This window comes from Amphiprion ocellaris, chromosome 6, assembly GCF_022539595.1.
Source record: "Amphiprion ocellaris isolate individual 3 ecotype Okinawa chromosome 6, ASM2253959v1, whole genome shotgun sequence".
Taxonomy (NCBI): Eukaryota; Metazoa; Chordata; class Actinopteri; family Pomacentridae; genus Amphiprion; species Amphiprion ocellaris.
The window spans coordinates 29199072-29226932 of record NC_072771.1 but is presented as its reverse complement, the minus strand read 5'-3'; the positions used below and the strand labels follow the sequence as shown (position 1 = coordinate 29226932).

The 27861-nt window shown below is 38.5% G+C and overlaps 2 protein-coding genes and 2 long non-coding RNA genes across 9 annotated transcripts in view; 2 read left to right on the top strand and 2 right to left on the bottom strand.

The window, feature by feature from the left end:
* fancc (FA complementation group C) overlaps positions 1-13753 on the top strand; it is a 45055-nt gene extending 31302 nt beyond the window's left edge. Inside the window, exons 15-18 of one of the 4 annotated variants that reach the window (XM_055011417.1) lie at positions 630-833; positions 1411-4179; positions 6793-7084; positions 11618-13753. In XM_055011417.1, coding sequence (XP_054867392.1) covers positions 630-776 — 147 coding nt within the window. In that variant the 3' untranslated portion in view covers positions 777-833; positions 1411-4179; positions 6793-7084; positions 11618-13753. Of the gene's footprint in view, positions 1-624; positions 4180-6792; positions 7085-11617 lie in introns of all 4 variants that reach the window. The other 3 variants (XM_055011416.1, XM_055011415.1, XM_055011418.1) reach the window with 3 other exon arrangements.
* A 134-nt stretch (positions 13754-13887) lies between these two features.
* On the bottom strand, positions 13888-18257 carry LOC129349140 (uncharacterized). The gene is made up of 3 exons (XR_008602007.1): positions 18140-18257; positions 17136-17236; positions 13888-15268 (listed from the first exon to the last, which is right to left on the bottom strand). It is a non-coding gene; the product is annotated as an uncharacterized LOC129349140 (long non-coding RNA).
* A 91-nt stretch (positions 18258-18348) lies between these two features.
* LOC129349141 (uncharacterized) lies at positions 18349-19505 on the top strand. The gene is made up of 2 exons (XR_008602008.1): positions 18349-18737; positions 18904-19505. It is a non-coding gene; the product is annotated as an uncharacterized LOC129349141 (long non-coding RNA).
* Positions 19506-20212: 707 nt separating this feature from the next.
* aopep (aminopeptidase O (putative)) overlaps positions 20213-27861 on the bottom strand; it is a 72297-nt gene continuing 64648 nt past the window's right edge. For all 3 annotated transcript variants that reach the window (XM_023299109.3, XM_035943287.2, XM_023299110.3), the window contains one exon: positions 20213-20924. The gene's annotated coding sequence lies outside the window, so the exon portion shown is untranslated. The remainder of the gene's footprint in view (positions 20925-27861) is intronic.

Below are 27861 nucleotides of genomic sequence, written 5' to 3'. Positions count from 1 at the left end.
TACACATGTGGACAGGAGGAGACAAAAACTAAACTGCTGACCCTAACACCTGAGCCACAGCCACTTCTCCAAAAACCAAAAACCTAAAATTGAATCTTGATCTTGTCAGAACTGTTTCACTCCTCGGTCAACTTAGTAGAAACATGTTTTTTAAAGCCTGTGATGTACATGAAAGGCTCCATTAAGTTGAAAACAGATAGTGTAGTGTTTTTGCTATGCTGTTAAAATGCAAAGCCTGAATAAATGTAATGTGTGATGCAAAGCAACACGCACAAATTAGACAAAAAAAAAAAAAACAACTGTCTTTACCATTGAACCACTTAGACTTTGTTCTTCTGGTGTGCTGTTGAATTTTATATCATAATCTATCGCAGATAATAACTCCATTTTCTGTCTGAGAAAATGTGAGACAGGCTTTGCTTTTCATTTTAAAGCTTTCCAGCCCATCACAGGCAATGACTTTTTGTGTGTGTGTGTGTGTGTGTGTGTGTGTGTGTGTGTGTGTGTGTGTGTGTGTGTGTGTGTGTGTGTGTGTGTGTGTGTGTGTGTGTGTGTGTGTGTGTGTGTGTGTGTGTGTGTGTGTGTGTGTGTGTGTGTGTGTGTGTGTGTGTGTGTGTGTGTCAGTCCAGGTGGTGCATCATTCTGGTCTGGTTGATGAAGCAGCATGTGTTCTCAGCTCACTGGAGCTCAGACTAAGTGAAGGAAGCTGCTTATCGAACGACAGAGTTCATCTCAGGATCAAGGAGCTTCACAAAACTATAACACACACGCATTAGGTATGAAGCCACGCTGTGAGGCGAGCGGAGCGCACACGCATGTTTACTCTGAAACAGGTGAGAGTGCGTAACCCACACATACACACAGCAACGCACTAAAGCACGCAGCAGTGGGTTCATCTTCGCACTGGGGTTTTTCCAAAGCACGTTTGCGGAATGACAAATTGCCACGCTCTCGTGTAGATGTGTAGATATGCTGCGGTACAACGACAGGAGTGTGTCAAAACAACACAGCGAGGACAGATTATGCGGCGAGGCTACAATTATACACACACACACACATAACACAACTGCAAGGCCCACAAGGACACTTGAGCAGTGACAGATCACACAGCAAAGAAGCAGCAGCTCGTACAACGTGTCAGCGTCCTCCCACTCATGTAATTGCCTCACAATATAAATCCTTCACGCTACATATGCTGACGTAGGTTTGAAGTGAAGGAAAGCCAAATGCCAGTTGTCGTTGGAATTACCGTTTGTGCTACGAATGTTCTTGTATGGAAAACATACAGTATTAGGACAGTATTAAGCCAATGATAAAATGCAAACAAGTAATGTCACTTTTTCTGTATGTATATATTCTATTGCTTCATTATTTGTAAAGGCGAAGAATAACTGTCCTCTTGTGTTTCAGGTCTAATTGTAAGCAATTGTAATGCAACTGGTTGACTCCGACTAGAATGGGACACAGACGTCAACAAATGCATATATATTTGCGTTTTTGTGAGAAAAATGTGTGTTTGACATCATTCAGGATCTGTAATATTTTGTCTTGAATTTGACACATTGTTCTTGTTTGATAATAAATTTGTTTTTCCAGTCTCAAAATTCAAATGTGGGCTAAACGTTGGAGTTATTACTAGACTGTTTAAAGTAGATCTCAGTTTACCGATTTAGGTACATGGGAGGTCACATTTATGTATTAACCCTTTAGAACCCAGCGTAGCGCCGGCGCTACGTTTTGCATATCGATTTTTGATTGGCTGTAGATTTTAAACCAGATAAGATAGATCGATAATTCTTTTTGCATATAAAATCTGGGGAGTTACACTAACATTTCACAAATTCACCAGGTCTCAGGGTGCTTTTTAGTTGCAGTGATGGGTTTGTAAAAATACACAATAAAGCGCACACAACAAAACTCGTTATAAACCAGACCACCGGTATTTGGAGGACCTCTTGCGTTGAAATAAGCGTGATCACGTTGTGGCCATGACCTGTCACATGGTTCTTATGTGTTCATACCCGAGAAGCTCCCGTCCCCATTAACAGGAAGTGACGTTGTTGCCGGGAGTTGTAGGTTTTCAGCCGACTACAATTGTAGTTTTCAGCTGTGGCCTGCACAGATACGAGCTCTCACTCGTTTCAGTCCCACTTTCTTTTTTTTTTTCTTTTTTTTTTTAACAAAAACATTCAGACACACAGCCCACACACACACACACCAGACATCCACCACGGTCCGTGTGCAGATCTGATAATTGGATTTTCCGTTCTGAAACGGGTATTGAAAAACAAAAGAGTGGTTATTTGATTTTCGTTTTAAAATACAAAAATTAAAATTGAAATACAAGGCGTTTTTCCTTTTCATGATCAAAAGGGGATATAAGATTTTTTTTTTAAATGCTTTGATTTTAGTTTTATATTTAGAATAGCAAGAAAGTAAAATCAGTAAGAGACAGAAACGAAAAAAGGTCAGTTTTTTCATTTTCTGAGACCGGAAGTGGTCATCAGCAAGTGTGGAGCCAAACAGAGTACGGTGCATAGACTGTATATACATATTTTTTCGTTAGTCTTCATGGTCAAAATGAAAGATCAGGTGGCCGATCTTAAAATAAATCAATATTGATTTTTTTTATAGAGCGTTAAAGTTTTGCAGAGCCAGGGGGCGGGACTACTTGATTGACAGTCCGGTCTGGAATGATTGACAGGTCCTATGGAGGAGGCAGCAGAGACTCTGCTCTCCTCCTTTGGATTAATTCTGATATAATAACTGTTGGTTTATTTATCGGTGGAGCAGCAGAACATTTTCCACAGACAGTTTTCCTGCCCGTTGGCTTGTTTTAACCAGTTTTCTACCTTCGGCTGATTCTACCAGCAGACACTGAAAGGACTCTGATAGTTCAGTAAGTAAATGTTTATTTTCGTATCGGTGCCGCTTTTAATGCACTTTATATGAAGCTTTAGTGTCAGATATAATGTGTGCCATGCACTCCAGATGTTGGTGGAGCTTGTTTCAGTGTGTGTTGACCAGAGAAGAAGGTTAGCATAGTAAATATTAGCTTTAATGTTAGCGATGCTAACCGAGCTAGCTGCTCAGTCGTAGCCTGATTAAAGCTAACGTAGCATCAAGCTAATGTGTTGAGTTTCATGTAAACAGCAGAAGCCTGTTGTGTTCCTGTAATGTGGTTCATTAAGTTCATAAAACTGTGGCTGGTTGACATTAATGTAACGTTCAGGAAACTTAAATGTGATTAAAACAGTAACGTTAATGTTCTAGTTGTCAGTAATCAGCTTTAATTTGACACTAAAACAGACTGATAGTTTTAAATGACATCAGTTTCAATAATTTGTTGAAAATTGTCTCATTTGTTGTTGTGATGTTGCTGCTGATTCATTAAAAGCAGATGATCCATGTTGAAGATACGTTTAGTTCTAGTATCAGAAGTACAAGAAGGAAAATGGAAGTTTAGTTCTGCTACATCAAAGATTTCAGGATTAAAATAACTAAATGAGTCTTTATGCCTCAAACTTTATTTTTACAATGAAGAAATAATGAAATAATCACAGATAATAAAAATATAAATAGCAGAGAAAACGTGAGAGAATAATTTCCTGAAACGTCTGCGAAGGAAAAGCAGCTTTTTTACCCTGAAAGATCAGAATCAGCTCCAACATCTGCATCTGACAGCATCAAGTCAACCAGAAAGAAAAAAGAAAATGACTTCTTTCTGATCACATCTGTCCCGCTGCTCACAGTCTGCTGCTGCTCACATTCTTCACATTTATAGTCCACTTTTAAAAGTTCAGCAGACAGGTGCTCTGCTTTCGAGTGTGACGATGTTGTCGGTGATGTGGAGAGTGAAGTTTCCGTTTCACCCACAGCGTGCTTTAGGACAGCCAGGTCGGACTTGATGTTTGAAATACTGACCGACAGCTCAGATTTAACTGTCTGTAGTTCCGTTTTGATGGATGTTAAACTTTCACTCAAAGCCACCAGGAGCTGGGTCTTTAAAATAACCGCTGTCTCGTTACAGAGTGAAAGTAGCAGTTCCTCCTTAAGGTCAGAGATTGCAGCATCTGAGGGCCTCTTCAAAAGAAGATGTAGTTGATGAAGACGTTCTGGAGCAGGGCCAGAAAGACCACGACCAAGCAGCCTTGAGATCTTAGGCAGCGTCTCCTTCAGGTGGGTGTCAACGGTGTTCATGGTCAGGTCTGTGGTAATCCCGTCAAAAAAAAAAAAAAAAAACTGAAAAAAATCTAGATTATAAATCAACATGTAACCAAAGCACTCTGTGTATAACGCTGTAGTATAGGATGTAGTTCAGAAAATGTCAAAGTATAGTATACTTTTCAAGAATAACATAGTATGGCCTGTAGTTCATAGTATAGCATGTCGGCAAAAAAACCCAACTGATTATTATGTGGCTCAAAAAGTGCAAAATGATAGGATGTTACCTAAAATTGTCATGTATGATATGTGGTTCAAAAAATGTCATAGTGCAGTATATTGTCAAAATAGTGTTTTTCAAGAAAACAGAGTATATGTCGTCTAAAAAATGCCATAGAATAATATTTCATTGCACAAGTAAAAGTATAGTAATTTTTAAAACACTTCAAATTCTTGTATGTTGCTAAAAAACAAAAAAACAAACAAAAAAAAGTCATAGTATAGCATGTCATCCATAAAACATCATACTATAGCATGTCGCTCTAAAAACGTCATTGTATAGCATGTCGCTCTAAAAACGTCAGAGTATAGCATGTCGCTCTTGAAACATCATAGTATAGCATGTCACCCAAAAAACGTCATAGCACAGCATGTCGCTCTAAAAACGTCACACTATAGCATGTTGATCTTAAAATGTCATAGTATAGAATGTCGCTCTAAAAATGTCATAGTATAGCATGTCGGTCTAAAAACGTCATAGTGTAGCATGTCATCCAAAAAAACGTCATCGTATAGCATGTTGCTCTTGAAACATCACAGTATAGCATGTCGATCTAAAAATGTCATAGTATAGCATATTGCTCTAAAAACGTCAGAGTATAGCATGTCGCTCTAAAAACGTCATCGCATAGCATGTCCCTCTAAAAATGTCATAGTGTAGCATGTCGCTCTTGAAACGTCTTTGTATAGCATGTCGCCCAAAAAACGTCAGAATATAGCATGTAATTTTTAAAACACTTCAAATTCTTATAAGTTGCTAAAAAACAAAAAAAAAAACAAAAACAAAAAAAACGTCATAGTAATGTGTCAATTTAAAAAGCCTATAGTATAGAGTGTCGCCCAACAAACGTCATAGTATAGCATGTCGCTCTAAAAACGTCATAGTATGGCCTTTGGTCCAAAAAATGTCATAGTATAGCATGTCGCTCTAAAAACGTCATAGTATAGCATGTCACCCAAAAAATGTCATAGTATAGCATGTCATCCATAAAACATGGTATAGCATGTCGCTCTAAAAACATAGTATATCCTTTGGTCCAAAAAACATCATGGTATAGCATGTCGCTCTAAAAACATTATAGTATAGCATGTCGCTCTAAAAACGTCATAGTATAGCATGTCACTCTAAAATTGTCATAGTATAGCTTTTGGTCCAACAAACGTCATAGTTTAGCATGTCGTTCAACAAAATATCATAGTATAGCCTGTCACTCTAAAAACGTCATAGTATAGCCTTTGGTGTAAAAACGTCATCGTATAGCATGTCTATCTTGAAACGTCATACTATAGCATGTCGCTCTAAAAACGTCAGAATAGCATGTTGTCCAAAAAATGTCATCGTATAGCATGTCGCTCTAAAAACGTCATACTATAGCATGTTGATCTTAAAACGTCATCGCATAGCATGTCGCTCTAAAAATGTCATAGTATAGCATGTCGCTCTTGAAATGTCACAGTATAGCATGTCGCTCTAAAAACGTCATAGTATAGCATGTCCCTCAAAAAATGTCACAGTATAGCATATCGCTCTAAAAACATCACAGTATAACATGTTGTCCAAAAAACATCATCGTATAGCATGTCGCTCTAAAAACGTCATAGCACAGCATGTCGCTCTAAAAATGTCATAGTATAGCATGTCGCTCTAAAAACGTCATAGTATAGTATGTCACTCTAAAAACGTCATAGTATAGGCTTTGGTCTGAAAACGTCATAGTATAGCATGTCGCTTTAAAAACGTCATAGATAGCATGTTGCTCAAAAAATGTCATAGTATAGCTTTTGGTCCAACAAACGTCATAGTTTAGCACGTCGTTCAACAAAATATCATAGTATAGCATGTCACTCTAAAAACGTCAGAGTATAGCATGTTGTCCAAAAAATGTCATCGTATAGCATGTCGCTTTAAAAACGTCATAGTATAGCATGTTGATCTTAAAACGTCATAGTATAGCATGTCGCTCTAAAAACGTCAGAGTATTGCTTTTGGTCCGCAAAACGTTGTTATGTCCCAGCTGTCTGAAGTAGGTGAGGAGCAACACCAAAACAGTCCAAACGCTGGTTTCCAGAGGGTTAGACGAGTATTTATTTGAAAGAGTAAGTTTACAACAACACAGCATGTGAGGGGGTTAAAAGCAAATGGGTGGTAGTAAAATAAAAATAAACAGAACTAAAAGTGAACTTCATGTTGACATTGATGGGCATTCCAACCAGGAACTAAGTAAAAGATAATCAATATGAAAAAAACCTCTTCCTGTTCACCTCTTCAAGCCCAAAAACACACCGCAGTAGCACCCTAAACTAAAACTACCAATGGGTTCCCTGTTTTCCTTTCTGAACAATTCAAAGGTCCCTCTCTATCTCCCCACACATCCACCAACCACTGGAACACATCTCCAAAGTTCTGCCGGACCAGCTCAGCTTCCCCTCAGAAGAAGTGCTGCCACCTGCCAGATGAAGGAGCCTTTTGAGAGGCAGCTGGCATCGTGATTGGACTGTACTTTGGTCTGTTCCAATCCAGCTTCAGCTCCAGAGACGGCAGGCGGGACGAGTCAACGGAGGCTGGGTGGACGAAGACATGCAGCTGAGTACAATCCAGAAAACAACAGAGGAGGAGTGCAGCGGCCCATTATAGCCTTTGGTATGAAAAAACACCATCATATACATTGTATATTGTACAAATAACAAGTCAAAGGAAAGAGACATACATTGTAGAATTGTAGTAATTGTGGGCTGACTGATTTACTGATTATCAGTATTTTATATTTTACTGATTTACGGTAATAAATCAATTTAAAAATGGCGCTACTTTGGCTCTGAACCTTTATCTACCTGTGGTCACTCTGTCTTCTGGAGTGATTTAATTGGTTATACATCACGAATAAAGCTCCTTTAACTTAACATCTGTAAACAAAACAAAAACGTATCAACAAAGTTTCCTGTTAGAGTTTGTGTTCTTCTAAGTTTAACTCCAAGATTTTAAATACTTTCATTTACTGCAAATGAATATCGACTCCAAATGTCTCAGTAATAATCATTATCAGCCTTAAAAACCCACAAAACACCCCTGTATACTCGACCACACTTAGTACAGTCCGGTTCCCCCTTCTATAAATCTGCTTGGAATCTTCCACTTCCTGTTTGTCAAAGTGGCCTGCTACCTGGACAGGTTTTGTTGGAGCTCATGCAGCAAACATTTTGGGTAACTGCACTTTAATATGGATGGATGACACTGAATTAGAGTCTGTTTTAATGAGACTGAGTTAAGATGTGTAGCTCTGTCATTAAATAGTAAATTATTTCTCTGAATTCACAGAGAAAAGTCTGAAATGTTTGCTAGGTTAGCGTCCCACATGTTCTTTGGCTCAGCTAAAGCTAACTCTCTCCAACTTCTGGATCTCTTGAGTTGCTTGTTGTTAAATTATCTTGTTAGAGGTGCTGAAGCTCAGAAAGTCTGAGATGTTTGTTCAAAATCAGCTCATTCTCAAGTCTTCTCTGAACTGTCCTCTTTTGTTTGAACTTTCCCTAAACTTAGGAGTTAATGACAGAGCAGCACATCCAGACTCAGTCTCATTTATGTAGAGATTAAACTTCAGTGTCATTCATTGATGGTAAAGTGCAGTTTTTCAAATGTTTGTTGCACATGCTTCCGACCAAACCAGTCCAGGTGGAAGACGATGTGAAGAGAAAGCTCCAGAGGATGAATATCACACATTTACGTTGGAAATAAATGTCTTTTAATTTGACACTGTCATGCAAATGATGTTCATATCTTTGAGTGTTTTGTTGATGTTTGTTTCTAAATGTTTTTTGACACTCGGCCCCAAAGATTAAAACCTTTTACGGCTCACAAGCTGCAACAATTCACACATTATCAACTATCTTTCTGACTAAACTAAGATAAAAAGTGAAAAACTGCCTGATTCCTGCATCATGAATGTAAATATTTTTGGGTTTTATGACAGTAAACTGAATGTATTTGGGTTTGACATTTTAAAAACCAAAACAAGAAATCAATTACTGGAGAAAACAATCAACAGATTAATGGACAAAGAAAATGTGTTTTCCAACCTATATGGCTGAATTACTCCAACATTACAAGCTACATACAATTTTAATCAATTTTATTTATATAACGCCAAATACAGGTCAAATTGTCTCAAGACACTTTATTTTTATATTTTTTGTCATATTTAAAATATGACAAAGTAAGAAATTTAAACCTCTTGACTAATCCAATTTATTATTTGGTTTTTAAGAGACTAATCGACAACTAAAATAACTTTCTCCACTAAAACTAATAAACATGAGGTCAAACAGAAGGAACAGTTTTAAATACTGCAGTCCCACGACAAGAATAAAGTTTGTCAACAAAAACTAAATCTGCTGGTGGATTCCATTAAAGTCCTAATAAATGATAATAAAATGTGATACTAAAGGTTTGTGGTGCTAAAAATGTCAAAGTAAAGATATCAAGTTGAACATGTGGATGGAGGTTGATAAAAGTTGACCTTTCATTTCTCTGGAGTCGACTCCATGGATTTTATGGATGGTGGTTAAAGACCTGCTCTTCTAGTCATCTTCCTTCTAGTCGCTGTAAAAAGTCACTCCATCCTGGCCGACTTCAACATCTCTTCATGACAACTTGTTCTGCCTCCGACCTCGTGGAAACTCCAGAAACTCGGGAAAACCCGTCGAGACTCGAAGAACTCGTGGCGACTCGAAGAACTCGTCGGGCGGGGGAAGGTGTGGTGGGTGGTGGGGGAGTAGAGGGGGGAGGCCGCCACCCACCTCCCCGCCTGCTCTCCGCCCTGACTCCACCCAGACTCCGCCTTGGCTCCACCCATGTGGTCACTTCAGAAACTACGATGCCAAAGGGACGACGAATTTATTTCTTTTTATCTGATCTGTAGCTCAGTGAGTTAAGGATTTGCCTATGGAGCTGCAGGTCGCTGGTTCAAGACCAGACACTTCTTAAATTTTCTCAAAATTCTGACAAAGACAAACAAAGAAAAGTGCCGGTGGTGGGTCTTGAACCTGCGACCCTCCAGTCCGCAGACTCTCTTCTTATCCCCCTGAGCTATTCGCTCAGATAGTAATTCTTCTTTTTTTTGCGCATTTATCATCTATTTTTTGCCATTTTCGAGTTTTTTTTTAATTTGAGTCTCGACTCGACCGTTTTTCTCAGGAGGTTGGACTTCAGCCTTTGTGCTGGAGGGTTGAACCCTCAGTTCCAAGACTTTCCAAGCCTCCACACCTCCCGAGTCCTCAGGACCTGAGCTTTCACACAGTCTGAGGGCTGAAATTTTCAAAGTCCCACAGTAGTTCTCTGTTAGATTTAACTTTCAGACAGTCCAAGGACTGATATCTTCGAAGTTCCTGAGTAGTTCTCTGTTAGTTTGAACCTTTAGACAGTCTGAGGACTGAAAATCTAAAAGTTCTTGAGCAGTTCTCTGTTAGTTTGAACCTTTAGACAGTCTGAGGACTGAAATGTTAAAAGTTTCTCAGTACTTCTCTGTTAGTTTGAACTTTCTGGTTAACAGAAGCCTTAAAACTTGTGACCATGAGTCTTGATTTCACATTTAGACCATCCATCTAAAGTTCTTCTCAGACCTTCACCTGTGGATTTTTTAGAAATCCTCAACAAACTTTGATTCTCTTCACTGAACAGTAAAGTTTGTGGAGATCAGAAGGTAACATTAGTTTGATAAATGCCTTCAACTACTAGTAGACTTTATCTGGAAAGCAGTTTTCTGAAATGAGTTCTTAGTAAATCTGTCCACAATCAAACCAAGAACATAGAAAGAGGAAATGTTTGAAGAAACAACTTGATGTTTTTGTTTCAGACTAGAAAACGCTTTAAGACATTTATGTTTTTGCTTTTTGATCATTTTATTGTCTCTTCTGTTTAATATGATCCTCTAAAGTCTAACTAGTGTCTTTTCAAATGTGTCTTTAGTTTGATTCTTCTTAAATGTTTAGTTTTGCTCTTTTCTCACCTTTTATTCTTTTCTAATGTCTGATTTGGTTTCGAAATGTTTTGTCTTTTTAATGTTTAATTGTTTTTTCAAATGTTTTATCGGCTTGTTTGAATTTTTTTCTTTCCCAATATTTAATTTTTCAATTAAATCTTTAAGGTTTTTCTTTTTAAATGTTTTACCTTTTAATGTTTAATTTTCTTTTTAAATGCTTCATTGTATTTGTTTAATTCCTATTTGAAGTTTTATTGTTTTTAAGATGTAATTTTGTAATTAAACATTTTATTTTTTAATTCAATGTTTTGTCTTTGTAAAGGGTTAATAATCTAATTAAATGTTTTGTATTTATTTTAAATGTTTAATATTCTTCTTGTTTAATTGTATTTTTTAAATGTTTATCAAAAATATTTTATGTCATTTTTGATATTTGCATTTTTAAAATTTTGTTTAATTTCATAATGACATGTATTGTATCTTGTTTAATTTTCTAATTCAATATTTTGTCTGTTTAATATCATTTAATTGTATTTAATGTTTAACTATATTAAACAGACAAAATATTGAATTAGAAAATTAAACAAGATACAATACATGTCATTATGAAATTAAACAAAATTTTTAAAATGCAAATATCAAAAATGACAGATAAAATATTTTCGATAATTAAACATTTAAAAAACACTTTTTAATAATAAAACTTTTATTGTATAATTTTTTTTTTTTACCTTTGATTTAATTGCTTTTTGTGTAGTTTATTTCTTTTATCTCCTTTTTCTGTCAAGGTTTTAACCCCAACCTTAAAAATGAAATAAACCCTTAAATCACAATGAAAATACTTCTGTTGTCACAATCATGAGTTAGTCAATTATTCAGTTTATCAATTCAGCTTTATTTGTTTAGCACCTTTCACACAGATGACAAAACTAAACAAGCAAAGAGAAAAGAACTATGCTAAAACTATGATTGAAACTCAAAAACATTTAAAAAAAAAAAAATAATAATAAAAATTTACATGGTCGTAAAATATGTTGTGTCCAGGGGATGGAGGGAGTTTATTGAAGTGTTCTTGGGCTCACATGGGAAATCATTTAAAATATAAACTTGGTATTCAGTCTAAGGAAACTGCAGAGCGACAGAAGAACCAACAATATCTCCTGTTTTCTCCTTTAATGAGTCGACTCTTCTTGTGCTTTCAGACCAAAGAACTACAGACTCTTCACAACCTGCTCAAACTCTTGGTACAGGACCTCACCACACGGATCAAGAAGGTTTCCTTCTCCTCATTTCTACTCTGAAGCTCACCTTCTCCTGCTCAAACTGCTGACAAATGTTTCTACTGCTCTAAAGTCTGCTCTCCAGAACTTCCTAAAAACTCTCAAAGGCTCTTCTGCTGCAGGTTGCTTTGTAGAACTGTTACAGAAAACCTCACTAAAACACATGGAGGGGCCTCAAGATAGTCGTCCAAATTAAACCGTACAAAAACCAAACTAGCACAACCCAAACACTAAAGTCTCCTGCAGCCTACCAGAGAACCTCTGAGAACAGAGAATCAGGACAGGAACTCTTACCTTCTGGACAACCAACGCTGGTTCACAAACAAGAATACAGAATGTGTCTGACCAAAAACCTCTGAAGACTCACTACAGCCAAGATAAAGACACAACTCAGCTGCATCAAATCCACTAATCACTGCACACATTAGCACCATGTGCTAACTGTGGCTAAAGAACCACATTTACCAAGACAACTATCCAGTACAAAGCCCTAAAACACACCAAGAAACACATTAAAGACGATTTTACTGCTGGAAGCTGCAAGCCAACGCCTAAAGAACAAACTGAAGCAACGGAGCCAAACCCGGTTCAGTGGTGGAGAGAAACAGAGGAAATGTTTGTCTGCAGCTAAATAAAGCAGGAAGACACTGAGCTGCTCAGGTGTTCCTGATAACACCAAGCAGCCACCTGGACAGCCAATAGGAACACAGCTTCCTGGAAGTCCAGAGGGCGGGGTTAGTGAAGGAAATTTAGTTTAAAGTTGAAGCAGAAAGTTAACAAAGAAAGTTGAAAACCATCTTCTGATACCTGAAATCTCTGAGTTTTCACACAAAGAACGCCTGAACATGTCAAACTGGTTCCATAGTAGAACCCTCATTGTAAAAACGTCATAGTATGGTGTGTTGCTCAAAAAACATTAGGACCCGGCTGTCTAAGGTCACCGAGGAGCAACACAAAAACAGGACAAACGCTGGTTTCCAGGGGGTTAGGCGGCTATTTATTTGAAAAAGTCAGTTTACAACAACACAATGTGACCAGAAAAATCACAAAGTCTGTCTTTAGTTCAGCTGAAAATATTAGTTTTTGTCTTTTTTATTGACCAAACTTTTCAGGAAGTAGATGAAGAATAATTAAAGCTCTCATGTAGAAGTCCAACTTATTTTGGATCCTTGTGGAGAGTTTAATCTTAGAGTTTGTAAAGCTGTTGAGTTTTTAGAGTCACATGGATTGTTTTGACATTTAATAACAGAGTCCTGAAATAAAATTACAGTTGTGGATTTCTGTTATTTAGTCTGGACTAAACAAATAACAGCAGCATAAATCTCAAACGTCATTATGAGGAGTCTGGATTGAGGTTTCTCACTTGATAATGATCAAAACATGAAATTTAGGTTGGTTTAAAGGAATATTCCACCTTAAATCTTTGAATGTTGACCTAAAAGTTTGGTTTCAGGAACTATTCCACCTACAAGGTCCTCAAACATCCACCTTAAAGGAACATTCCACCAAAAATCCTTGGACATGCACCTAAAATGTTGGTTTAACCGAGTATTCCATCCAAAATCCACAGGAACATTCAGTAGCTGTTGGGAGTTCTTCCTGTCAGGCTCGTGGTAGAACGGCTCTGAAGAATCTTGTACTTGTCTTATCTGGAACAATCTAACAGCCTAAACTGTTAACAGCGGTGTAAAGAAGCAAACACAGGCATAGATTAGGACTCAAACTAGATTTATTTTAGAAAACAAATCAACTTAGAGGCATTTGTTCACACGTGTCTGAATAGAAGGCCGTCCAATCAGATTCGAGGTCTTCACTCTGTAGGTTGTTTGTTTGGTGAGACTCTTGGACCTCCATCAGCTGATGTGGATGTTTGATGGTCTTCCTCTCTAGTGCCAGATGATTCATCCATGAATTCAGCAGCTACAGACTGAAATGAAGCTCATGCTGCCGTTATTGAATTCCTGTTCCAGATCAAATGTTCAGAGCTCACCTTGAATGCAGCCGTCTGCTGTCTGATAGTTTTTCTCATTGTAGTCTTCAATAAAGTCTTTTTCCTCATGTCAGGATGTGGTGAGACTCTTTCTCAGTCACTGCAGACGTCCCTCATTGTGCATCTCCAGAGAAGAAACAGAAAAACTGGTCACTGCTTCAGCATCAAACGCTCTCCAGCATTGAGAGTGTTTTAGGAATTCATTCATTGTGTTGTGAACTTTGAAGGAGCAGAAACTTTACAGCTGCCAAAGATATGAGCTCCAATTCTGGATGTTTTAGGAAATGAAGTTCATCAAATGAACACTTGATTTTTGCTGATAACTCTCATTAAATTACTGAAGAAATCCAACATAAAAACCTGTAAACTCTCAGGCAGCTTTTGTTAAAGTTTGTCTATAATTCTATCATCATGTTCTGGAACCAGGACTCTGCAGAAGTTCCTTCAATCAGATACTTGTGTTTTGATTTAAGGCCTCAGGTTTGAACGTACAGCAGAGGATTAGAAAGGAGTGCTTTTAATGTTTAAATCAGTCCAGTAAATGTTTGGCATGAAAATTATTAAAATTTTGATTTAGATAGATTTACTACAATACTGTAGTCTCACTTAAATATATCCAAATGAGTTCAGTGTAATTACATTTTAAAGAATATTTGATTTCTTAATCTCAATACTGTAGGGTCTGACCCTAAATATTGTAATAATGATGTACATTTAAATAATAAATAATATTGTAGTGCAGAGTCATAAATTTTGGACAGAATTTAACACTCATGTGTCCATGGCAACGCTAAAGTTTCTGCTTCTTACTAAAGTTCACAACACAAGTAAAGATTTCAATGTAAAACTTCAGGGATGACTGCTGACCATAAGTATTCTGATCAATACTTCATGATCAATATCAGGACAGATGTTACAACTCCAGCTGTTGCATTAGACTGCAGTTATTCACAGAGAAATTAAAACATCACATTCCTCATAAAAACTAGATGGGACTTTTATTAAATAAAGTGTTGGTGAATAAACAGTGTAAAAAGTGCAAAGCAGCTCCATTAAATCAGGAGATGTGACACTTCCACAGCATGGATCACCATCTGCTGTGTTGATTCATAGCTGAATCTCAGAATGAACTGAGATAGAAAAGCTGCTTTGAGCCGCAACATTACGGTCTGACAATCCAACACCATCACAGTTTTCATCTGGTTGTTTTGCTCCAACATGCTGTGAAGTTCAGTTTTTACCTGAATCAATACAGAGATTCTATTTCCAACCAAGACTGGAATAAAAATTAGAATGTTATGAGGTTATTAATGCAACTAAATCCTCTCAGATGGAAGGATTTACTTCTAAGTTCTAATTCAAATTTCAGTTGGAGCACATTGCATTCACAAAGAAAAACAGCGATACCTTCATAGCAACATTTAATAAACCTAAAGCTTCCCTGTTGGCTCATTGGTGGAGTTTGTTACTGAGCATCTGAACCTTAAATCCAGTGAGACGACCATCTTCAGTCGAGGCCAGTCAGAGAACTTCAAGACCTTCCATCAGCTGGACCAGATGTGGCATCATCTCCCTCTGAACATCTGGATGACAGGAGAAAAGACAGAAATCAAACACAGATCACAGAAATACAATTTATTCACTTTCATCATTTTCTAAAAGTAGTATGAACTTTATTAAAACTTGACAACATCAGTAATGGAAGTAAATGTTTTTATCTCATGTTGAAGCTAAATTTAAAGTCAATTTTAACGAGTTTATCCTGAGAGGAGTGAGAATGGAGCTTTTCTTTCCTTTTTACAATATTCCGTCAAAATATTCTGTTTATTATTGGCTTTAGAAGCATTTCTCTCTACTTATTTATTTTTAGATACCTCAGACTGATGCACTTTGCTGGTTTGCAGATAATTTCATGTACAATGACAATAAAGATCTTCTATTGTAACATATTTTGCTAAAACAAGAACTGCAAACCTTCTCAACCATCTCTCAGGCTGCAAAATTCCAACTGCGACAAAGAATTATCTGATGTAGTTATAATTATAATCTTTACTGAACCAGCTCTGGAATTAATAAAAATCTGTATATGGATATGATTTTCTCTGATGGAACCACTATGGAAGCTGTAGTAATTATTAACTATCCTTTGAAGGGAAAGATTAGGTCTTCTTCCGGTGGATAAAAAAAAAGCTCTCCCTTAAAAAAACAAAAAACAAAAAAAAACTGCATACAATAAAGCAAATCTCTTCTGCACTGCACACATACTACACTTTTGTGTAACTCTGGATGTCAGAGTAAAGGCAGACAGATCCAATGATCAGCCACAACATTCTGACCACTGACAGCTGAAGAGAACAACATCCACCATCTTGTTCTAATGCAACGTTCTGCTGGGAAACCTTGATGTTCATGTGGATGTTTGACATGTACCACCACCTAAACACTGCAGGACAAACAACCCACTAGTCTCCATGGCAACAGCAGTCCTTGATGCCAGCTGCCACCCTCAGCAGGACAAACTCAAACTGCTCAGGAGTGGTCCGAGGAACACGACAGAGCTAAGCTGTTCACCTGGGTTCCACACTCCCCACATCCAGATCTGATTGAGCATCTGTGGGATGGTCCAGGATCAGCCTGGTCTAGGTAGGACCCACCCTGCAACCCACAGGACCCACAGAATCCACAGGACATCCCCAGAGGTTCTGATGAACCACTGGGTCAGAGGAGTTTTAGCAGCATAAAGGGACCAACACAGTATTGGTCAGATGGTCATAATGTTATACTGTTATATTGTCATGCAGATTATATGATCAGTAAATGTTACAATCAATTATAACGTCCACATTGATCGGGAAAAAAAAACCCAATCAGTTCATTCAGAAACTGTGGGGTTAAACCTAAAAACACAGACCTCAACAGCAGTTTGTTTCAAAGCAGAACACCAGCTGGTTTTCACTAAAGAAGCTTTCAGAGCAACAATTAAATGACAGTTTTGTTCTCATTAAGTTCTCAGAGTCAGAGTCAGCTAAAATAATGTACACACACATCAGGAAAAGAAAAACTTTTATAAATATTTCATTTGTATAAGTACTTCTATACATATAGATTCCTCTTTCTAAGTCTGATCAAATCACAATAACTCTGTGTCCTGTTGTATGATGTTTTCCCAACAGATGGCGCTACCCTCATGAATGGAGCATCAACAAGTGACGTCTACAACACAACAGAAATGTCTGGAAGCCAGTGGCCACCACTTTGAGCACCTCTTGTAATTGTAGAGGCCAAAGATAACTTTTATTAATCTCGTGATGTCTGAATAAATTTGGTATTGAAATATTTATGCAAGTTTTTCTTTTCCTGATGTGTGTAAACATTATTTTGGCTGACTCTGTATGATGGGTTTCTGACAGGTCACCAGGCAACATCTTTTTATAATAATGACAAACATACCTGCATTCTACAGGAGTGATTTTCCTCATGTGCAGGTAAAGATGTGTGAGGAGCTTAGAGATGACAGGAGCAGGAGTCATCCTCACTAATTCAGCTTCCACCTAGAAACAGAAAGACCACAAACAAACACACTGATATACTCTCAAACGTTCAACCTCATAGCCTCAAAATATCTGTTTAGGAAGTGTTGTGTTTCTAAATTCTGCTGAAAGCATTGACAGACATTCTCTTACAAGGTTGTGTAAAAAGCAGCCTGTCCTCTGAGCTACTGAGAAATCTTCCTGAACAAAATTTCTACATGTAAATCAGCTCAACTAAAACTAAAGCCTCAGTCAGAGATAACAGGTATCGCAAATTATAAAGAACTTTCTTTGTTAACTCAGACTTTCTGCTTCAACCTCACATAAAAAGTGGAGTTTAACTCGTCAGGTGACTGAAAATGAACGGCTTGTGCAGTTCTAGATCCAAAAGTAGGACGTTTCATCTCATCTTTTACTACAAATACATGCAATAATAAATAAATACAATGGCTGGTTGTTAGTTTATTCACTATTAATGTCACTTTATATACTGGATTGAACTTGAGCAGTGGAAGAGAGAAGGAATTTAATGAAATTATGGAGATTCAGAGAGGTAATGTTGCACAATGTTAAGTTTAGCACGGTTTAATTCAAACCAGCTGAATGTTAAACTTCAGTGCAGCTCAACGGGTTTCAGTTAACCTTAAAGTAAAATAACTTTTTTAAAAGCTAAAATACACAGCAGAGAAACACAGGTTGAGAAGTTCAGCCTAATAATGACGGACAGCTGAGGCAGCAACTAACACAGGTGTTCAGCGGTAAGTTAGCCACCTGTGCTAATTAGCCCGCTAGCTAACTTAGCCGCTTAGCTAGCTAACGCGTCCGGACCAACTGCTCAAACACGACATAACACAACTCTTCACAAGTCGCTGACTTAACGTACAACAAAATAACGCTACAGGTTAGAAGTATTTATCTTCTTACCGTGTTTTACTCCAAAAACAAGATCAACAGCAACCAGAGATGCTACCAGACGTGCCGACAATAGACATAAATAGACTAGATACGCTAGCACGCTGTCTTCTATAGATATCTATGGTCTGACCAATCACTGCTCTCTGGCTCCGCCCTCTGAGAATCTTGTTGTCGTTTGGCTCCACACTTGCTGATGACCACTTCCGGTCTCAGAACATGAAAAAACAGACCCTTTTCCGTTTCTGTCTCTTACTGATTTTACTTTCTTGTTATTCTAAATATAAAACGAAAATCAAAGCATTAAAAAAAATCGTATATCCCTTTTTGATCACGAAAAGGAAAAACGCCTTGTATTTCAATTTTAATTTTTGAATTTTAAAACGAAAATCAAATAACCACTCGTTTTTTGTTTTTCAATACCCGTTTCAGAACGGAAAATCCAATTACCAGATCCGTACACGGACCCACCACACACACCTTTGACACACTTCCACACATTAGTTGAGTAGCAGCGAAAACCTGGTCGCACCAAACTATTTTACATCTGGTGCGAAGCTCTCCAGCAAACTACAGCGTCGGATGAAGAGTCCAGCCACTTGTCTGTCATGTAAGTCTGTATTCATGAGAAGTTGTTTGTTTTGAGTTGGAGAAAAGTAAAGAAAGTATAATATACATGGAACGCCGCCGAAAGCATTCCGCGCAAAATACGCATGATTTTTACAAGTCATGTGCTGCGCACAGCTAACGTACCACGTAACTTTTTCTGTGTGCAGCGTTTACAATGTTGGGAAGGAGGAGGAAGAGGAGAGAATGGAGGTCTCCTGCTGTCCTGGTATCCCAGAGAGAGGTAGAGGGACAGACCGGCCTCCAGCCAGGAGACGCTGCAGCAGCCGCTCCACCAGCGAGCGCTCCGGGCCACAGACACTCCCTACAGCTGGCTGGAAAACTGAGAAGGAACCTGACAGCTTACCTTCTCTGCCACATTTCCTGCCCAAAAGGAGGCCAGATGTCCAGCCACCTCTGTCAGAATATGTGGACAGCCCTTCTCCATCAGACCTGTCCAAGTACTTGGACCAGGAGACCATCAAAATACTGTTTCTGATTCAACTCAGTAAAAACGATTTTCATTTGTTTTCAAATGCACTTTTTATGGTCTGACCATGGTTTTGTACATAAAATATGTGTGTTCATAAGTATCTGGCACACTTAGAAATTTGATTGCACTATTGTAAATAATTTGTTTTGATGCTGATGTTGTCTCTTTGCAAATTTAGCAGTTTTGTTTATTTTCGTTTTTTTTACAGGTTACAAAATTGACCATATCTCAAAAAGCAAATTATGTACAGACTCCAAATAAATTTCCTGTGGTTCCAGAGGATATTGTGCAACTTTTTTACATTTACAAATTTGAGGGATACAGCTATGCAATTTCTGTATTTTGAAATATATGTGGAAAAAAACAATTTTCATTTTTTAAAGGTTTATTGCACTTTTAAGCAATTTTTTGTAGTAGTTAAGTCATAAGTCAATACATATTATTAAAATTTGGGATATCAGGGTTATTTTGATGTAAAGCAAATAAAAATACTCCAAAAAATGGCACTACAGCATGTAAAAATGTAAAAATATGTCCTGGCGGACTTGCACAATGGTGGGTCTTAAAGGGTTAAGATGGACTCTGGATAAAAAGTTAACACTGGCATTTTCTTATAAATTGTTAGACTCCATCTTTGACATAAGACTGTGACAGTGTAAATCTTTCCTAGTAATCTTGTCACCTTTCTAACAAAAGACCCAAAAAATTTTTTTCACTTTCTGACTGGTTAAAAAGATATTGTGTTCTTAGATTGGTAATTATTGTTAGATTTTACAACAAACGCACACAACTTTGTCAAGAGAAAACTGAAGTGCAGCATCACAGATTTGTACACTGTTGAAATCTAACCTGTGATTTTGCACCCAGTGTTTCATTCATACGACAGTCTAGCTGTGGTATTTAGCAAAATCAGTACAATAGGCATGACAGACTTAGCAATTCAGTGATGGAACATGCTCACAGAAAAGTCATCTAAAAGTCATATATGTGTTTTAAGAAAACATTTTTATTTGGACATGAACAAATCAAAAGTTTTCTCTAGAAAAAGGTTCACTATGAGTATTTGCCTGCACAGCAGAAACCATCATTTACACATATAAGAAATGCCCTGAGAGTTCTTTATTTTCCAGTTTCGTTACAGGCCAGATTTGTTATGAAACATTACACATGTATTTCCAGTCTAAACTCTTCAGAACCAGATCATGACTTCAGACTAAACAGACATGAACTCACGCTTACACACACACACACACACACACACACACACACACACACCTACACAAACAGGCCGTAACTTAAACACAGCAGCTCGGGTTCTTAAACATGGCTGGAGGTGCAGTCTTTAACCATGAATTACCTCTTTTCACATTTCTAGTTACCTGTCACTTTAAAAAGGGTGAAATAATGTATATTCTCCATCTAACCGCAGCAACAATGTCGTCAACAACATTATCTCACTCTGAGCAGCTTGTAGAGTTAGTGGCTCGCACGCACCAGCTATTTCTTTAGACTCAAATGAACAGAACTGCTGTGCTCTAAACCCTGCCAGTTGGCCTTGGCTGTAGAGTACGAACGCAGCCTTCTGGTGTTCACACTGCTGAGCGATTCTGCAGCGTCCCAGAGAAAGAGGAGGTGAATGCTGGAGCCTCGTATGCCCTCAGTGCCAAACTCCTGTCATCTCTGTCCGCGGTCAGCCACCTGGAACAGAATGAAGAATACGTACAGATTGGAGCATTACACAACATTTGGTAGATGTTTACAATCCTCTGGCTCCTGTTATCTACCTGGTGCGAAAACAAACTGAATACTGTGTGTTTTAGGCTGGACAAATACCACAGTGCAGGTGTGTTGTGTGGACAGAGATGCAACGGATTCTGGATTTTTGAATACCAGTATTTAAGAGTCAAAAAAATCTTCGAACAATTCATCGTTAAACCTGCCAGCAGCACCTTCTAGTGGACTATTTATTTTTAACATCTTTACTGCAAACTTGCTATAGTTCCTTGTTCTATGCTAGTAAGAGTTTTTAAGCACATTTTAATGACATTTTTTGTTGGCTAAATGATGTGTTAGTTTTACAAAGCATCCAAATCCTAAATGCAGTTTGGAATAAAAGATAAAACAAAACCTAAAAAAACAATAACAACAAACAATGATTTTTCAGTTACTGAAATTAACAAAATGTCATAAACAGATATCTGCAAAAAACAAAGCAACCCAACTGGTTCATCAGCCAGGCTTTACCAAGAAGTTCCAAGCTGTTAGAACAAATTTGGTTAGTTTTCACCCCAAATACATTAATTACACTCCTTGATAGTTGAAACTCTCCTTTAATGAACTTGCAAAATATATTGGCTTGAAATACAGTGCACTTCATCCAAAGTGCCTGCTGTTTAACAAAAAAAAAAAAAAAAAAAAAAAAAGCAATTTGAGTCTTGAAAAGAAACCTTGTGAATTAAAGTCCTCAGTGACTCGGCTGTTGTATGTAGTTTCTTGTACGTAACGTGTTAAAAAGGGAGAATAAGTCTGTTGGGACTAACGTTTGTTTCTGGTTCGGTGTGAGTGGACTGGACTCCTGTTCCTGCTGAACTGAGCCAGTGGTTCTGTAGGACTGATTATCAGCTCAGTAGGCACAGGAATCCAAGCCCAAATCTCTGCTCTCCTTTTCTCACGGAGTGCTGGCTATGAACTTTTCATTTTTTGCAGTTTCTGTAATGAAGCAAAAAGCAACGCAGACTTGGGCAGCATGTCAAGCAGTGTTCCCTTTAGTTTGCCAAACCCACGAGAAACCACCCTACCATAGGTTCATTTAAACTGTTGAGATTGTTCGATTTTAGCAGCTGGTGAAAGGTGTGGTTGACACGGCTGAACCTCACCACTGTGTCTGCAAGAAGACTGCTGCTGCATGGATCCAATACTGCTGGCACATTGTTGGCAAAAAAGAGGCTACAAGACTATTTTAGGAGTCTGATCATAAAAATTGAAATATAAATCCATCAAAATCGCGTTCCACCACCTTCTGTGACAAACATGCCGACATACTGCATTACTTAAAATTGCAAAAGTTGCCAGCTTTTGCTTTGAAATAGAATCCAATGCAACAGCTCCCTGAAATAAACTCGACATTAAGGAGACAATCAGTCAAGTTTAACATGCATGACGAGGAGAGGATGTGAGCGTTGCGGGCCCGAATAAGTTTATTTTCAGTGTCTTTATACAATGTTGCTTTGTCCTTTGATGTGCAGAGCACCATTTCCCTCCTATTAGAGTGTAATAAATCACCTTTTAGATACGGGCTCTGATGGCAATTCCTCTCTTTTACAGGCCTTTGATGGTCATTACTCTTTTAACAGGCCCTAAATATAGGTCTAAAAATGGCAGGCTCCACATGGCCCTCATTTCTAATTCACACATCTGTCCTCGTTTAGTCGCCATTTTGTCGTCGTGAATATAGAGCGCTATAATACCTCCTCTCATTCTAATTGACGAATAAAGACTGACCAGTTTTAAAAATACTTTTTCGGCCATCTGTCACTGTTTTGATTAGGGCGTGATCAGCCCAGAACAGTACAGATTTACATTACAATTAGCTGGTTTAAAATAGTGGAATCTGGAAGACTACATGAAGTTACTGCTGGTCAGGACTTTACAGTTTTAGTCACACTATTAACTGCTTGCACAAAGTCCAGATGCAGATATGGACACCTTGCTGTTAGCCGACGGCTGCACTTAGTAGGAACTAGTTTTCTCTGCTACTTCTTGTTTGGATGGGAGATGCAAATGGAGGTTGTTGTATAACGGCTCCAAAACAAACCTATTTCTCGGGACATGTGAAATACTTATTTATCATTGTGTCGACAAAGAAAACACAACCTTGCGTGATAAAGTTGCTCATATTGCTGAGAACGTTCATCCTGTGTTTGCATTGTTTTTCTTTTGTGGTAAAGCTTATGTTGACTAATTCGGGAACCTTCTCTCGGTACACTCTGTAATGCTTGAAACAAAGCATGCGGTGTAACCCAACTGAGAATTCCTGCTATTCATGTTATCAGTGGGTGTTTTACAGGATCACAGCTTTTTGTTTCTCCTATCTGAGACGAAACAACAGAAGCTTATACTGCACATGAAATGCACTGCAGAAGCATTAAATTGTCCCGATAAAGTGAAAGTGACACCCAAATCATGGAAGGACCTTGAAATCTTTATCGAGATTTCCATCTTTGACGCCTCAGTCTTGTTTTCCTTCACACTGTGGGAATTTGTGAGAATCCGTCTGCTTTATGGGTCTCTGTATCTGGGCTTCCTCGGGCTACGATTACATCAAAAATCAATACATATCAGCCAGTGATGCCTGAACAGCACCATTCACTGCCAAAGTATTTTCAAGTTTCAAACCTGAGGCACCTTAAGTACTTAAAGGATGATTTTGAGAAGTGATTTTATGATTGCCCCCGCCGACCTTTTTTTCAGCGGGTGACCCTGCTGTAGACCATCTTGACTGTAAAGTCAAAGGAATAGTTTGACATTTTGGCAAATGTGCTTATTCAGTTTCTTGCTGTGAGGTTGGACGATTAAACTGATACCACTATTATATCTGTTGGACCGATGTGAAGCTACAGCCAGCAGCTGTCAACTTATCTTAGCATAAAGACAGAAAAATGCCAGTGAAAGCCAATCTGGCATTATATCTAGCTGTTAAAAAGGTGCCAAAACCTTTTTGTAAAGCATACAGTGCAGACTACTAACCAAGAAACAGGAGCTCATATAACCTCCTGCAGCAACAAAAAGTCAGTTTGTATTTCAGTTTTTGTACAGAATAAATAAAAAGTGTTAATAAGAGAGATGCTTGTAGGTAGACTTTTCAACCTTTGCTCAGATTCTCCCTCTTTTTCTAGCCTCTGTGCTAAGAAAGGCTAATTGGCTGCTGTTATGAGGGTGGTATGATTTTCCTCATAATGTATTTCCTTAAAGTATTCTCTTTAAAATGCTAACCGAGCAAGACACCAAAATCATTAGGCTGCTGTGCATATTCACACTGGAAAACTCAAGTGTGCACATTAAGTGGAGCAAGAAGCTAAATAAATTGTAGGTGCCCTTAATTAGAAAATGCATTTCAGAATTGTAGTTTAACTGACATATGAGGTTTAAGGTATCTGCAGGTCTTGGTAGAGAGAATTGAATTGAGTCTCCTTCAAAAAAATCTTTGAGGGTTTTAAAAAAGGTTTAATTTTAATAAGGGAGGAACAGTTTTTGTATGTGCAAAAGTGAGCAAAGTCATTTTCTCATAATGGGGTAGCACAATTGATTTGTAATCCAGGTTGCATTAATTTAACTAATTAGATCGTGAAACAATGATGCTGGTTTACTATCAAACTGATGGGACAGTAGTGGAGATTCAGGACAATGACGGAGGTGACGGTGATGGCCACTGCTCCAGGACTGATGAAACAACTGTCAGCAGCATTTAGTGGAGTTTAGGTCTCCCCAGGCCTCATTAGTACTGCATTTACAGCTTCTCTCCTGAGACACTTGGCTCTCACCTTCGCTAGAACTACAGAGCGTGCAAACCGGCATCATCTGCAGGATTATCCTTCATACTACGCAACTAAAATGAGACGGAGGCAGAGGGGGTGAAAGTAGCGGAAGATGAAAGAAGAAGAAAGACAAAGCAGGAGAGCGTAGCGTGGCGCTCATTAGTAACATTGCATAGTGTTTTGAATTTGCGAGGAGGCCCAGTGCGTTTAATTCTTCTGAGTGAGAGGATCTTGGAGGAAAGTTAGACAGACACGCAAGTTAGTCTGGAGGAGAGCTATTCAGAGCAAAGTGAAGAAAAACTGTGAGATAAGGAGAGAAACGAGATAAGAGAAAGAAGGGAAAGGTGAAAGAAGATGCGGTACGACCGAGTGGGAAAACAGTAGGACACAGAGGATGGAGTGAAATGTGTAAACACAACTTAGATGATTGAAGCAGGAAAATAAAAATAACACACACATTACCACCACTGTAAAAACTTAACGGCACATTTCTTTCCTTTCTTTCTTTCACACCCACTTATTATCTCCTTTTGTCTGCTTGTCTGGGTCATGCTCTCCTCAGGTGCAGAACTTAGCCACTGTGAACAAAGAGGAAATCAATCACTGTTCACCAATCAGCTAAGCTCTGTGTCTGGCTGGAGAGAGGATAGAAAAACCTGTCTGGTTGACTGACATGTACACACACACACACATGCGTGCACACACACACTCTTACAAAACACCCACAGTGATGAGCTCCCTCATCATCCGTTTTTTTTCTCCTTCTCTGCACTTCCAGCTCCTTCAACACAATCATGCACACCCTTAGATAATCATGTCTTCTTTAGTTTTAAGTTTCTGGAGGGACGAGTGAGTGACTGTGTGTGTGTGTGTGTGTGTGTGTGTGTGTGTGTGTGTGTGTGTGTGTGTGTGTGTATAGGAGGGGCTGTGGTTGCTATAGCAGCCGGCAGGGTCAGGGCTGTGTGGTAATCCCTGGCAATGTGATTTTATCATAAGTCACAAATCATCACGCCAGGAACCCTCACAGCCCAGACATGAAAGAACAAGATCTTCTCTCTGTCTCTATTTTTTTTTTTTTTTTTTTTTTTTTGTCCAGCTCCAGTCCACCGCTAACCTACTACACCCTGCTCTAACTTTCCTCCTTGTTTTTCCTCCCTTATGTCTGCCATGAACCAGCAGACCTGTAGATCCTCGCTCCCGCTCTCCCACACTATTTCCTTGGGTACCCCTCTCCTCGTCTCCCATTCGCCACGCTCGGCTAACCCGGCGATATGCCCCTCATTAAGCGGATCAAGAGGGATTCCAGAGGCATGTACCGGGGGAAGAAAAGAACGAGGGAGTGAGCAGGGAGGGGAAAAGTGGTGGGGAGAGGAGGGAAAAAAAAAAGACAGGGGGAGAGACCACCCTTCTCTTTTAAAGGGTTGTGCTTTTTAGGACTAAAAACACAGAGCAGGGAGTGCGCCCTGACAGACATGTTGTTTTCAGTTAAAACCCTCTCAGCCTGCCTCGACCTAATCCCACTGTACTGTGGTCTCTCTGTGTGTGTGTGTGTGTGTGTGTGTGTGTGTGTGTGTGTGTGTGTGTGTGTGTGTGAGGGTGTAAAAGGGTACAGGGAGGACTGAAAAAAAAAGACGATGGGGAAGACAAACTGAGTGGTAAAACATAAATCCATCTCCCCACAGTGCAATATGAAAAAGCAGCATGGAGGTCTGTTCATCCATCATTTTAATTGGAGAGGGGTCTGGACCTCAGCTCAGTTGACCAGCATGATCCATTGATGTTTAGGCTTGTTTGGGTCGGTCCAGTGGGAAGCAATAGTAAAAGTTAGGATATTAATCTCAAACAGCTCCTTCTGCTCTTCTGTTCTTTTTGGTTTTTGCTATTCCATTCTGTACTTGTGGTGAGACTCCACGGGGAGGTGTAGCGACGGATGATGACAAAAGATCTGCGGGCACAGACAGATAGACGCTACATATGTGTGTTGCTGTATGTATGTTTGTGTGCGTGTGTTTGTGTGTCAGAGAGATTTATCAGGACCAAGCCAGATGCCAAGCACTTGTCGAGAAAGGCTTTCCACATCCTGTGCAAATGCATAAAGCTGTCTCAGTCTGTGTGTTTGTGTCTGAAGATAAAAGCCCGTCTTATAACAGCTTGGTCATGGCCCAAAAAAGGATTTGGTGCTGTAAGTCACTCAGGTTGCTGTGGACATGTATTTAACGGCACCTCATGACGCAGCCGGTGTTGACCGAGGCTGCAGACGCCTTCCTTGACCTCGCTGAAGTGGAGGTGTGTCAGACAATAACACAGCGAGCAGAATGAAAGGGCGGAGGATGAAGAATTGAATAGGTTTAGCAGTATTTTCACTTCAGTTAAGGCAGATAAAGTTCAATGAAAAGCCCTGAAAATCACCTTGTCAGCTTTGTGTTTTAACAGTACACTACTAGATTACCATACTCACATATTTCTAGAAAAATATATAACTATTTAATGTCAGAAATTCGTATTCTCACATTGTGTTTGGTTAGAAAATGTAAGGAAGGTGCTGTATAAAAAGAGAATCTTGAGAATTTCTAAGAACAAGTCAGAGTTGATCAATATCTTTACCAGATTTTGGTGACTGCTTTGCACTTTGCTGAAGTTACCAGAAAGATTTTAACACATTTCAATCAAACCACATTACAGACTACAGTTTCAGTTCAATTTAACCAATTAGGTAATTAGTAGGTCAACAATAAATTAACTGAGAACCGTTTAACTCAGTTTTCAACCAACTTGCTAGACATTTGCTGGTTTTGGCTTCTTAAATGTGACAATATCTTGCCTTCCCTTTTCAGTTTTACATGAATTTGAATTCAGTTTCATTGACCTCTGCATTGTTGGTCTTAAACATTGCAATTATTGCACATTTTCTTGACAATTTGTAGACTATGCAGTAATTTAGGCAAGAAAATAATCAGAAGCTGTAACTTGAAACCACATGACACGAGTTTAATGAAGCAGACAAACTGAAATGCAAAACAAATGTGGACAAATGATTATTTTTTTCTTTGATTTTGACTACTACTTGTATAGTTCTAAAAATGCTATGATCCTACTGTGGC